A 13,281-nucleotide genomic window follows, 5' to 3' on the forward strand; every position below is an offset into this window, starting at 1 on the left:
TGATGTTCCCTAGTTGGGTCATGAAACATCTGCGAGAAAACCACCAAATTCAGAGAGCGTCAAGGTCCCCACAGTCCTACTCCACCTCCTCCTCCATCCCCTCCTCCTCCTCTCTACAAACCCCTCCCTTCTAGCACTGATGATGTCACCTAGTTGGGTCATGAAACGTCTGCAAGGTGGTTGCAGAGCACCCAGGACGCCACAGGTTGAACTCTGAGCATAGTTATAAGATAGGAGCTTTGACACTACAGCGAAGTGTTACTAGTCCATATGCTATAAGGGCTCAAAACTACTCATAGGAGGGTGTCTGTAGGTGCACCCCAACCTTAGAGTCTTCCTTCTGAATGGGGACTGGCTGAGGACCTGCCCTTCCTCTTAGCTGTAGCCCACTAAATGTTCCTGGCGGGGCCTGTTTTAACCCTGAGCGGAAGCGGGCTCAGACCTCGGGTGTTTTCCCAGAGCATCTGGAGTTCTTGATATAACTGCTCTTTGAGAAAACAGATAATAAAGGAATTAAACGTTCTCGCTTTCTGTGGTTTTTTTTTTTCAATCTGTTGCTCTTGAGTTGGGGGCTGAAAATGCAGGGTGAAAAAGGAGGGTTGTGTGTCAACCAGATGGGTGGACTTCCTGGAATTGCCCTCCTTCTGTCCTTTTTTTTTCCTTCCTTCCTGTCCCTTTCTCCTTCCTTCTTTCTTTCCTCTTCTCTTTCATTTTTTCTTACACTCAATCCCTCCCTCTTTTCCTGCCCTTTTTTTCTTATATTCAGTCCTTCACTCTCTCGATCTTCTCCTTCCTTCCTTTTTTCTTCTTACATTCAGTTCTTGTCTCCCTCCTTTCCTTTCTTCTTTTCCTTCTTTTTGTTACTCAATTTCTTCCCTCCCTCCCTCCTTCCTTTCCTTTTTTCTTTTATTTTTCTTACACTTAGCTCCTCCCTCTTTTCCTTCCTTCCTCCCTCCCTCCTTTTTTCTTTACATATAGTCTTTCCCTCTCTCCCTTACTTACTTGCTCTATTCTCTTCCTTCTTTCCTTCCTCAGTCCCTCCCTTTCATCTTTTCCTCTCCTTTCTTTCCAAGGGGGGTGCAAAAATGCCTCCCCAATAAAATGTCACAGTACATCAGGTCCTTTCTACTCATCTCAACATTGCAGTTCACTTTTATCTAATCTATTGCATAAACAAGATCACTACTGAGAACACAGGCAGTTTATTAGATTTTTTTCTTTTTTTAAGTATAAAACCCAGTCAATAATTCTACAAAAGGCCAGAATTTCCTCTGAAGTTAATTAGGAAAAAATTAACATTTCATTTCTAACTGCCGAGAAATCCTCAAGCTGATACTTAAAAGAAGTTGACTGTGCAGTAAACAAGCTAAGTGCTTATTACATTAAACTTGTCTGCTCCCCAGTCGACTTTTTTCAAAACCAAACCTGTTGCAAATTTTTTTTAACCCCCCCCCACACACAGAATTTAGCATCCAGTAAGAAATGTCAGTAGTTGTAGAAAATCACTTCATAAATGAAGTCCCCCCCCCCAGAGCAGTGGTTCTCAACCTCTTTAATGCCGCGACCCCCAATCGGTCGTAAGTTGAGGACTAGTCAACTGGTCGTAAGTCGAGGACTACTCAACTGGTGCAGAACGTTTGCAGAATGGGACTTTTGGCGGGCTCAGCAGGCAGAGACAGCCTGGAGAATTCCTATTGGCTTTAGAAAGCCAATAGAATTAGACTCTATTCAAGAGAGTCTATTCTATTGGCTTTCCAAAGCCAATAGAATAAAAGGGAGTAGCACAGCTAAGGAAAAGGGGGGGGAAATGGCGGACCGTGTTGTTTGGCGACCCCCGTGAAATGGTCGTTCGACCCCAAATGGGGTCCCGACCCACAGGTTGAGAACCACTGCTCTGATGGATCATCTTGAGATTCTTACTTCCCTCCATCCATAGGATCCTGTTTCAAGAAAAAAATAAGCCATTAAGCTGTTAAAACAGAGTGGATGTCGGATTTTGCAGGTTTTGGATTTTGAAAAAATACACCCACAAGATGTTAGCAGAAGGTAAAGTACAAAAAACACGGAAAAACATTATACAGGTAGCCCTTAACAGCAGTTCTTTTAGTGACCATTTAAAGTTACGGCACTTACGACCGTTTTTCACACTTGCAACCCTTGGCGGCATCCCATGATCACACAATCCAAATTGGGACGCTTAGCAACTAACTCATATTTATGACGGTCACCATGTCCCGGGGTCACATGATCCCCTTTTACAACCAGACAAGCAAAGTCAATGGGGGATGCCACATTAACGACCGAGTTACTAATTTATCAAGCGCATTAACAACTATGGCGACAAAGGTCATAAAATGGGGCAAAACTCACTTAACAAATGTCTCACTTAACAACAGAAATTTGGGGCTCAATTATGGTCATAAGTTGAGGATAAACTATTCTATTGAATCTCCTTACAGGAAGTCCTCATTTAATGACCGTTCTGTTGGATCCCCCCCACAGGTCACATGACCGTATTGAGGGTGCTTGGCAGTTAAGACCAGTTCCACGGTCACGTGATAATGATTTTTTTTTAAAGTATTTATTAAATTTAGTAAACTTAATTATTTTCTAACTTATTGAATTTGCTTACTAAATTTATTTACTGAGTTTACTTATTTATCAAATTTCTTAATTTATTTACTTAATTTATTTATTGAACATTTATTCAATTTATTTGCTGAATTTTTATTAACGTATATCGCTGCAGCTGTTGAGTCACACGATCATCGTTAAGCAAATAGGGCTTCCCTTATTGACTTTGCTATTCAGAATGGTCGCAAAAGGGGATCACGTGACCTTGGGACACTGCGACCGTCGTAAATATGAGCCAGTCACTGAGTGTCTGAATTTTGATCATAAGACAATGGAGGGGCTACAACAGTCCTACGTGTGAAAAATGGCTGTAAATCACTTTTTTTTCAGAGCCGTTGTAACAAACTGTTGTAAGTCAAGGACTATCTTACCCTATCTCTTTTCTGTCAATTTCAAAAAAATTCCCATCATTGACTCATTTCAAAAAAATTGACAGCTCCCCTAAAAGCATGAACACACTTTCCCATAGGAAAGACAAATATTAATTTTTAAAAAAATAAGCAATAGCAGCAACTATGTCCAGTCCAGTTTCTGGGAATTATCAGAGTAAGTTCTCCAGCTGCTATTGGCTGTTCATGATGGGTTGTGTAGTCTTTCAGGAGTCACACGCCGTTCGTCAATTCAAAGGCAGTTGTATCTCTTGGATAAGCTGATAGCAGGACTATAACAAGAAGGAGAGTTGAGTTTGAAGATTAGAAACTAAAAATCTTGTGTTTATTTTGTGTTCCTCCACTTCAATCTCAGCTTCCTCTCCAAACATCCCATAAATGCTGAGAAAAAAACTCCCAACATCAGGAAAAAAAATTGAATTTTGCCATCCACTAAAATTCCCTTTTTCGGAAAATGCTACACAGTGGATTGAAAAGGCTGTTAAGCAATTAAAAGACATTTTTTTTGGAGAGGAAAATTTATACGTCCAGTTCAGCTGTAGAGGAAGAAGGATTCCATTGCAAATACAATGGAAGGGAAGGTTCCTTCCTTCCTTCCTTCCTTCCTTCCTTCCTTCCTTCCTTCCTTCCTTCCTTTCCTTCCTTCCTTCCTTCCTTCCTTCCTTCCTTCCTTTTCCTTTCCTTCCTTCCTTTTCCTTCCATCCTTCCTTCCTTCCTTTTCCTTCCATCCTTCCTTCCTTCCCTTTCCTTCCATCCTTCCTTCCTTCCCTTTCCTTCCATCCTTCCTTTCCTTCCTTTTCTTCCTTCCTTTCCTTCCATCCTTCCTCCCTTCTTCTCTTCCCTTCCATTCTTCCTTCCTTCTTTCCTAATCCTTCCTTTCCTTCCATACTTCCTCCCTTCCTCTTCCTTTCCATTCTTCCTTCTTTCCTAATCCTTCCTTTCCTTCCTTCCCCTTCCTTCCTTCTTCCCTCCCTTTCCTTTTTTCTTTCCTTTCCTTTCATACTTCCTCCTTTCTTTCCTTTCTTCCTTCCTTTCCTTCCACCCTTCTTCCCTCCCTCCCTCCCTCCCTCCTTCCCTCTTTACCTCCAGTGCTGTCAAGAGGAAGTCATGCCTTCCACCATTTGTGGGATCCATCAGATCTCTGATCAAATGAATTTCTGCTCCTAGATGTTGAATTCTAGAAAAGAGGAACAGCTTACATCAGAACAGGAAGACACGTAGCAGTCAGGCTGGGGGGGGGGTGTCTGCAGAGTATGCTCACAACAGTCAAGAGTGGTTTGACCACCGCATCTTGATCCTACTCGGTGGGCACTTATGAGTGGGTGTTGGAGTTTGCACAATGGAGGGGGAAGAGAAGGGGGATGGTTTGATGGTTTTCTTGCAGACATTTCATGACCCTACTAGGCAACATCACCAGGGTTAGTAGGGAGTACAGATAGCGGAGGAGAGGGAGGAAGACTGTGGGGTCCTTGGTGCTCTCTGAGCTTTTGTTTCTTTGCAGAGATTTCATAAACCAACTAGGTAATATCAATACTACTAGAAGGGAGGAGGAGGAGGAAGAGAAGACGAAGAAGAGGAGGAGGGGGAGGAGGAGGAAGAGGAGGAGAAAAAGAAGAAGAAGAGGAGGAGGAGGAGGAAGAGGAGGAAGAGGAGGAAGACTGTGGGGTCCTTGGTGCTCTCTGAGCTTTTGTTTCTTTGCAGACATTTCATGAACCAACTAGATAATATCAACACTACTAGAAGGGAGGGGGAGGAGGAGGAGGAGGAGGAGGAGGAGGAGGAGGAGGAGGAGGAGGAGGAGGAGGAGGAGGAGGAGGAGGAGGAGGAATACTGTGGGGGTCTTTGGTGCTCTCTGAGCTGGATGGCTTCCTTGTGGATGTTTCACAACCCAACTAGGCAACATTATCAGTGCCAGCAGGGAGAGGCGTTTTATTTTTTCCCTTCAGCATCCCATTTCAGCCCCCTGACTTCAGGGCACAGACTGCGCCAGGGACGGGGTGCCGGCTGGCCCACTGGGTGTGTTCCCCCCACAACAACGCACACAAGCACCTCCCCACCTGGCTCGCGTCACCACATAGACCAGCAGGGGGAGGAAGTCATCCATGGGAAGATTATATTCCTTGCCCAAAAGTTGGTTTATCGTTTCCTCAATCTCCTCGTACGTCTTCTGGAGAATGTCCAGCTTTTCCTGGGGGTCCACGGTGGTGCTGCAAGGGAGCAGGGGGTGAACAGAGACACAAACACTCCCGATTCTATAAAATACCAGGGAAGCCAAAAGTCACTAGTCCCTAGTGAGGTGCACAAGGGAGAAATCTTAATGATTTCCCAATAAAAAGAGGGATTTCATTGACTGACTACGAGTTATTTAATGGTCAATTACAGCTGTGAGAGACCCCCCCAAAAGTACTTAAGAATCAGAATTCGAACTTCAGACGCTTGTCCCTCTGGTCATATGATTGCATCTGAAGATGATTGGCAACCAGCCTGCCTTTATTTTCGGTCTTGTGGTCACATGATTGCAATTTATGATTTTTCTGCTAGAAACCAGACAATGGATTCACTTAATGACTGCAGTGTTCGCTTAATGACTGATTCACTGTTGACTTAGCTTGTCGGAAACCAACTGAGAAGATTTGAAATGGTGATCATGTGACCCCCAGGGTGCTGCAACTGTCATAATTACATGAGCCTAAATTTTGATCACGTGACCCAGATGCTGCTGCTAATGTCGTAAATGTGAGGACAAGTTACGCATCAATTTTTTTTCAGTGCTGTTGTGACTTTGAACGGTCGCTAAAAAAGGATTGTAAGGACTACTTGCACCTTATTCATATAATGAGGGTCCTACTCAGTTTATGGAGAGGGCCAGTAAATATTGATTTATTTTATTTATTGACCAGGAATAGTCACACACACGAAATATGAAAAATACATACAGTTAGTCCCTGACTTACAAAATTAATTTAGTGAAGGAAGTTACTGAGAAAAATGACTTATGTCCATGTTTCACACTTACAACCATCACAGCATCCCCAGAAACTGGTTCCTATTTATGACAATTGCAGGGTCACATGATCCCCTTTTGCAACGTTCTGACAAAGTCAGTAGTGGAATCCAGATTCAAACCATTGTGTTCCTAACTTAAAAACTGCAGTGATTCACTTAACAACTGTGGCAAGAAAGGTCATAAAATTGGGCAAAATTCACTTAACCGCTGTCCCGCTTAGCAACGTAAATGTTGGGCTCAATTGTGGTCATAAGTCGAGGACTCCCTATATTGTGAAGCTAAGATTAGAAGAACTTTTGCTGGCACTTACATCAGCTTCTGCAGACATTCGGTCGCAGAGAGAAAGCACTGATCCTTCACCAGTGACTGTCTCTTTAAAGGAAGAACACAACACGAGGTTAGCACGCACACACACACACACACACACACACACACACACACACACACAGAGCCGGGGCATTTGAGGACATCCCAATCGAAGGGTTTGGGGCGTTCGAAATATCCCGCATCCTGAACAGGGGTCTTTCATTCATGCAAAGACGCGGCATCTTCAAACATGCAGGTGTGGGAAGCATGCAGCGTGCCCAAACAGGGACTCAAACTAACGTTAGAGACCCCGCACGAGAACTTACTTGGTTACTGCTGAGGCTGAGATCTTTCAGAGGCCAGAAGTGTCTGCAAAGAAAAGGTAGCAGATGGGGAGAGGATAAAACATTCTCAAAGTGGAGGACGCAGAGGAAAAAAATCGAATTGCATTTGGGAGCCCAAGGAAATTTGGAAGAATTTGCAGGAGGGGGAGAGGGAGGAAAGGGAAATGGAGGAAGAAAAGAAGAGAAGGAGGGAGGGACGAAACGGTTAGAGGGAGGAAACGAGGGAGGGAGGAAGGGAGGAAATGGAAAGAAGGAGGGAGAGAAAGGAGGGCAGAAATAAAAAAGAACGAAAGAGAGGGAGGGAGGGAGGAGGAAAGGGAGGAAAAAGGAAAAGGAGATGGAGGAAAGGAGGGAGATGAGAGAGGGAAGGAAGAGGTAGGATAAGCAGGAGTAGAGGAAGGAAGGAGGAGGGAAAGAAAGCAGGAAGAAGGAAGAAAGAATAAAAGGGGGAGGGAGAGAGGGAGAAAGGAAGGGAAGGGAGGGAGACAGAGAGAGGGCAGGGAGGAGAGTAAGAGGTAGGAGGAGAAAGAGAGGAAAGAAGGAGGGAGGAAGGAAGGGAGGAAGGGAGGAAGGAAGGGAGGGAGGGAGGGAGAAAGGAAAGAAGGAAGGGAGGGAGAAAGAAAGGAAAGAAGGAGGGAGGGAGGAAGGGAGGGAGGAAGGGAGGGAGGGAGAAAGAGAGAAGGAGGGAGGGAGAAGGAAGGGGGGGAGGGGGAGAGGAAGAAGGAAGGGAGGGAGGGAGGGAGAAAGGAAAGAAGGAAGGGAGGGAGGAAGGGAGGGAGGGAGAAAGAGAGGAAGGGAGGGAGGAAGGAAAGGGAGGGAGGGAGGGAGAAAGGAAAGAAGGAAGGAAGGGAGGGAGGGAGGGAGAAAGGAAAGAAGGAAGGGAGGGAGAAAGAGAGGAAAGAAGGAGGGAGGAAGGAAGGAAGGGAGGAAGGGAGGGAGGGAGGAAGGGAGGAAGGAAGGGAGGGAGAAAGAGAGGAAAGAAGGAGGGAGGGAGGAAGGAAGGAAGGGAGGGAGGGAGGGAGGAAGGGAGAAAGGAAGGAAGGGAGAAAGAGAGGAAAGAAGGAGGGAGGGAGGGAGGGAGGAAGGAAGGGAGGAAGAGAGGAATGAAGGAGGGAGGGAGGGAGGGAGGGAGGGAGGGGCCTTTCTGAGACCCTCCCACTTACCTCTGCACCTCCAGGTACTCCAGGAGGGTCACGTCAGAGAGGAGACTGAGGCTGACGATCCTCTGGCAGTAAATCTCGTCCTGCTTCTCGTGGGCGACCATGTACAACATCAGGAGTTCCGGGTAGAAATAAGGAAGGATGAGCGGTAGAAGGACGGAGCCTCCATCCGAGTCCCTAATCCGAGGGAGAACAACAAATCCCATCATTCCACTCCTCTCCTTCATCCCGCAAGAGCAAAGTGCTCACATTCATTGCTACCAAGGTCTGGGTTCAAGTCCAATCTCATCTAAGCAAACTCAGTGGATTGGTCAGGTGGATTAATCAGCCTGGCCTACCTTATAGGGTTGTTATTGTAAAGCAAAAAAAAAAAAAAAAAAACAAGAGGGGAAAATATTGGATACGCCACCTTGATCTCCCATAGGCAAGGTGAAATCTAGAGATAGTCCTCGACTTACAACAGTTCGTTTAGTGACCGTTCAAAGTTACAACCACCTAGGACTGTTTTTCACAATTACACCCATTGCAGCATCACGTGATCAAAACTCAAGATGCCTGGCAACTGGCATGTACTTATGACGGTTGCAGTGTCCCGGGGTCACGTGATCCCCTTTTGCGACCTTCTGAGAACAAAAGTCAAGGGGGAGTCAGATTCACTTAATGACCGTGTGACTCACTTAACAACTGCACTGAACAACGGTGGTAAGACAAGTTGTAAAATGGGACAAAGCTCACTTAACAACTGTCTCGCTTATCAACGGAAATCAAGGACTACCTGTACTTCAAAGAAATAAATACATCAGTGAATCTGTAAGGCTAAAATCATAAAAATATAAGATTTTAACCATTTTTAATGGGGAACAAAACTGAAGGAGTGACCAGCTTATGGTGTGGTGTTCAATAAGCATCATAGGACTGTGGCTTAGGAAACAAACCATGGTTTCAACAAATCAAGAGCTTAACCAAGTTCTACACCAGTACCTCATTTCTGTGTTTTGGGGGGATTTGAATCCTTTCACCTTGAAGGCAAGCTGCAGCAAAGCTCTGCAAGAGAAAAAGAAATCTAAAGGATCTCATTGGAAGACATTTGGAAATTTAAAATTTAAATTCAGAAACTTAAAAATTTAAGCTCAGAAAAGTCACTCAGAAATTAGAAGATTTAAAAGAGATCCTTAGAAGACTCTAGGAAATTTAAAAGCCTAAAATTTAAACTCAGAAATACACCTGGAAATTACGAAATATAAAATAACTCATTAGAAAACTCTAGGAAATTTGAAATTTAAACTCAAAAATCTAAAATTGAAACTTAGAAAGACACTTTGAAAATTAGGAATTTAAAAGAGATCATTATTAGAAGACGCTAGAAATTTTAAAATTTAAACATGGAAATTTAAAATTTAAACACAGAAAAAGTACTTGGAAAGTTAAGAAAGTTAAAAGGGATAGCTAGGAAGACACTGGAAAATTTAAACATGGGAATTGAAAATTTAAACTCAGAAAATTAAGAAATTTAAAAGAAATAATTAGGAAATATTCAGAAATTTAACTTTTAAACTCAGAAAAGTCTTGGAAAATAAGAAATTTAAAAGGGGTCATTAATAAATGTTGAATTTAAACTCTGGAATATATATTTTATTGAATACAAAGGAAGGGAAAAAAATTTAAAAACGTTGAACGTGGTGTATCATCTTTGACATACATCTTTGTCTAATCATTCCATACTGTACATATAAAAATAAATATTACATATACAGTTATACGTATCAAGTTCCCTATTTATATCACTTCTATCGACTTCCTTCTTATTTCCCTCCACTTGTAAAATTTATTCAGAATTCGATAATATTCTGTTTCCTCCTGTTTTTAATTCCTTAGTCATCTTATCCAATTCAGCGCAATGTAAGATTTGGAACTTATATTTTAAACTCAGAAAACACACTAGGCAATTAAAAATTTAAACTCGGAAACACTTTAAGCTCAGAAAACATACTCAGAAAATTAAGAAATTTAAAAGAGATCATTAGAAAACACTCAGAAACTTGAAAGTTTAAACTTAGAAAGCTAAAATACAATATCAGAAAATTAATACATTTTAAAAAGACCATTAGCAGACACCCAGAAATTTAAACTCAGAAATTTAAAATTTAAATTTGATGGAAACCATGTTTTAGCTCAAAACCTGGACTCCTACTTATAGCTATAAATGAAAAAGAGAAAGGAAGGGAAACTACACAAAAGGTTCAAACTTGGCAACTTCAAGACTTGTGGACTTCAACTCCCAGAATTCCTCAGCCAGCCAGGAATTCTGACTGAGGAATTCTGGGAGTTGAGGTCCAAAAGTCTTAAAGTTGCCAAGTTTGAAGACTCCTGGAGTAGATTAACCTTCAACCTTGTTATTTTGTTACATACGTAGTCCTTGACTTACGACCACAGCTGAGCCCAAATTTTCTGTTGATAAGTGAAACGGTTGTTAAATGAGTTTTGCCACCTTCTTGCCACAGTTCCTAAGTAAATCATTGTGGTTGTTAAGTTAATCACACTGTTGTTAAGTGAATCTGGGTTCTCCATTGACTTTGCTTGTCAGAAGGTTGCAAAAATGGATCACGTGACCCCGGGATGCTGCGACCGTCATAAATATGAGTCAGTTGCCGAGCGTCTGAATTTTGAGCATGCTGCAACAGTCGTAAGTGTGAAAAACAGCCCTAGGTCACTTTTTTAAGTGCTGGTCGAACGGTCACTAAACGAATGGTCGTAAATCAAGAACTACTGTCAAAAGAATGATATTTCCTGTTACAAACACAGGAAAGTTTTTAGGAGCGCAATCCAGGCAAAAGGCAAACGAAAGTGGCCAAAGCTACAAGCCAATAGCCCAAAGCTGTAAGACGCTAAGAAAAAGACTCAGGCATGTCTTGAGCAGAGATTTGAAGCTGCTGCAGAGCTGCTTGTCACAGCATGAGACAGCTTGAGAGTCTGTGTGTTTATTGGTTTTTATATACTTTTTACATACATAGGCTTTTACCATTAAATGCTGACATTTTACATTCATAAGGTTAACCATTAGATGTTGACAAAGTTTCTTCATTGGAAAATGTCTTCATGTAAGCAACTATTTTCTAGTAACGCATTACCTGATCAAAGACCAGGTAAATAACAAATACAGGTAGATCAAAAGGAGAAATAACTGACAAAGGTAGGAAGAGATAGGAAGGAATTTAAGCATATTATCTATTTAGGTAGGTGAGGCATTAAGTCAAAAGGGGATGACCTTCTGGCTGCTTCATTGGGACAAAGGTATCAAAAGATTATGAAGTTTGGGGGGGGGGGAAGCATGGCAGTTTTCTGGGTGTGCATTTTTCCCCACACAAAGCAAAACTTATTTTTATTTGAAGTTGTTTAGCAGTAAAGATTTCCAGGAATTGCACAATGCAAGCCATACTTACTGGTAAAATTCCCATATTTTCGTGGCGTAGTGCTTGGCTTCTTCTTGGGCCATTCTCAAGAGATGCTTGTTAGCCCCAATGCCAGAATAAGTGGACTGGAACACCAGAACGAAAGCTTTCAGCAATTTCCCTAAAGGATGTAACGAGGACTCCAGAGCCTGGGAAATCAAATAAACAAACCACTTTAAAATCAAGGTGAATTTCAAATTTGGAAACTAATCAAAGAGACAGAAGCAACCCAGAATGAAGGAGGAATTTCCCGACACTGAGGACAATTGAATCAGTGGAACAGCTTGCCACCAGAAGTCGTGGGTGCTCCAACCCTGGAAGTGTTTAAGAGAGGTCTGAAAGGGTAGTCTGAAATGGTGTAGAATCTCCTGCTTGAATAGGGGGTTGGACTAGATGACCTCTAAGGTCCCTTCCAAGTCTCTTATTCCATGATTCTGTAAGGGTCTCCTGCTGGAGCAGGGGGCTGGACTAGATGACCTCTAAGATCCCTTCCAAGTCTCTTATTCCATGATTCTGTAAGGGTCTCCTGCTGGAGCAGGGAGCTGGACTAGATGACCTCTAAGATCCCTTCCAAGTCTCTTATTCCATGACTCTGTAAGGGTCTCCTGCTGGAGCAGGGGGCTGGACTAGATGACCTCTAAGATCCCTTCCAAGTCTCTTATTCCATGATTCTGTAAGGGTCTCCTGCTGGAGCAGGGGGCTGGACTAGATGACCTCTAAGATCCCTTCCAAGTCTCTTATTCCATGATTCTGTAAGGGTCTCCTGCTGGAGCAGGGGGCTGGACTAGATGACCTCTAAAATCCCTTCCAAGTCTCTTATTCCATGACTCTGTAAGGGTCTCCTGCTGGAGCAGGGGGCTGGACTAGATGACCTCTAAGATCCCTTCCAAGTCTGTTATTCCATGACTCTGTAAGGGTCTCTTGCTGGAGCAGGGGGCTGGACTAGATGACCTCTAAGATCCCTTCCAAGTCTGTTATTCCATGATTCTGTAAGGGTCTCCTGCTGGAGCAGGGGGCTGGACTAGATGACCTCTAAGATCCCTTCCAAGTCTCTTATTCCATGACTCTGTAAGGGTCTCCTGCTGGAGCAGGGGGCTGGACTAGATGACCTCTAAGATCCCTTCCAAGTCTCTTATTCCATGACTCTGTAAGGGTCTCCTGCTGGAGCAGGGGGCTGGACTAGATGACCTCTAAGATCCCTTCCAAGTCTCTTATTCCATGATCTGTAAGGGTCTCCTGCTGGAGCAGGGGGCTGGACTAGATGACCTCTAAGATCCCTTCCAAGTCTCTTATTCCATGACTCTGTAAGGGTCTCCTGCTGGAGAGGGGGCTGGACTAGATGACCTCTCAAGATCACTCACCAAAGTCTGTTATATTCCATGACTCTGATAAGGGTCTCTTGCTAGAGCAGGGGGCTGGACTAGAGACTCTAAGATCCCTCCAGTCTGTTATTCCATGACTCTGTAAGGGTCTCTTGCTAGAGCAGGGGGCTGGACTAGATAACCTCTAAGATCCCTTCCAAGTCTCTTATTCCATGATTCTGTAAGGGTCTCCTGCTGGAGCAGGGGGCTGGACTAGATGACCTCTAAAATCCCTTCCAAGTCTCTTATTCCATGACTCTGTAAGGGTCTCCTGCTGGAGCAGGGGGCTGGACTAGATGACCTCTAAGATCCCTTCCAAGTCTGTTATTCCATGACTCTGTAAGGGTCTCCTGCTGGAGCAGGGAGCTGGACTAGATGACCTCTAAGATCCCTTCCAAGTCTGTTATTCCATGACTCTGTAAGGGTCTCTTGCTAGAGCAGGGGGCTGGACTAGATAACCTCTAAGATCCCTTCCAAGTCTCTTATTCCATGATTCTGTAAGGGTCTCCTGCTGGAGCAGGGGGCTGGACTAGATGACCTCTAAAATCCCTTCCAAGTCTCTTATTCCATGATTCTGTAAGGGTCTCCTGCTGGAGCAGGGGGCTGGACTAGATGACCTCTAAGATCCCTT

General features: G+C 43.6%; 1 protein-coding gene across 6 annotated transcripts in view; it reads right to left on the reverse strand.

Annotated features, from left to right (window-relative positions):
* Positions 1–1,773: 1,773 nt before the first annotated feature.
* The window catches only part of ALS2CL (ALS2 C-terminal like), a 58,859-nt gene continuing 47,351 nt past the window's right edge, over positions 1,774–13,281 (reverse strand). For all 6 annotated transcript variants that reach the window (XM_039365256.1, XM_039365254.1, XM_039365253.1 and 3 more), the window contains 8 exons: positions 11,281–11,438; positions 8,822–8,884; positions 7,844–8,017; positions 6,663–6,705; positions 6,341–6,402; positions 5,081–5,230; positions 4,107–4,200; positions 1,774–3,295 (listed from right to left, as the gene is read on the reverse strand). In XM_039365256.1, the coding sequence (XP_039221190.1) occupies positions 3,251–3,295; positions 4,107–4,200; positions 5,081–5,230; positions 6,341–6,402; positions 6,663–6,705; positions 7,844–8,017; positions 8,822–8,884; positions 11,281–11,438 (789 nt within the window). In that variant the 3' untranslated portion in view covers positions 1,774–3,250. The remainder of the gene's footprint in view (positions 3,296–4,106; positions 4,201–5,080; positions 5,231–6,340; positions 6,403–6,662; positions 6,706–7,843; positions 8,018–8,821; positions 8,885–11,280; positions 11,439–13,281) is intronic.

The sequence above is a fragment of the Crotalus tigris genome, unplaced genomic scaffold, assembly GCF_016545835.1.
Source record: "Crotalus tigris isolate CLP2741 ecotype Arizona unplaced genomic scaffold, ASM1654583v1 scf7180000020019.1302030, whole genome shotgun sequence".
Lineage (NCBI taxonomy): Eukaryota > Metazoa > Chordata > Lepidosauria > Squamata > Viperidae > Crotalus > Crotalus tigris.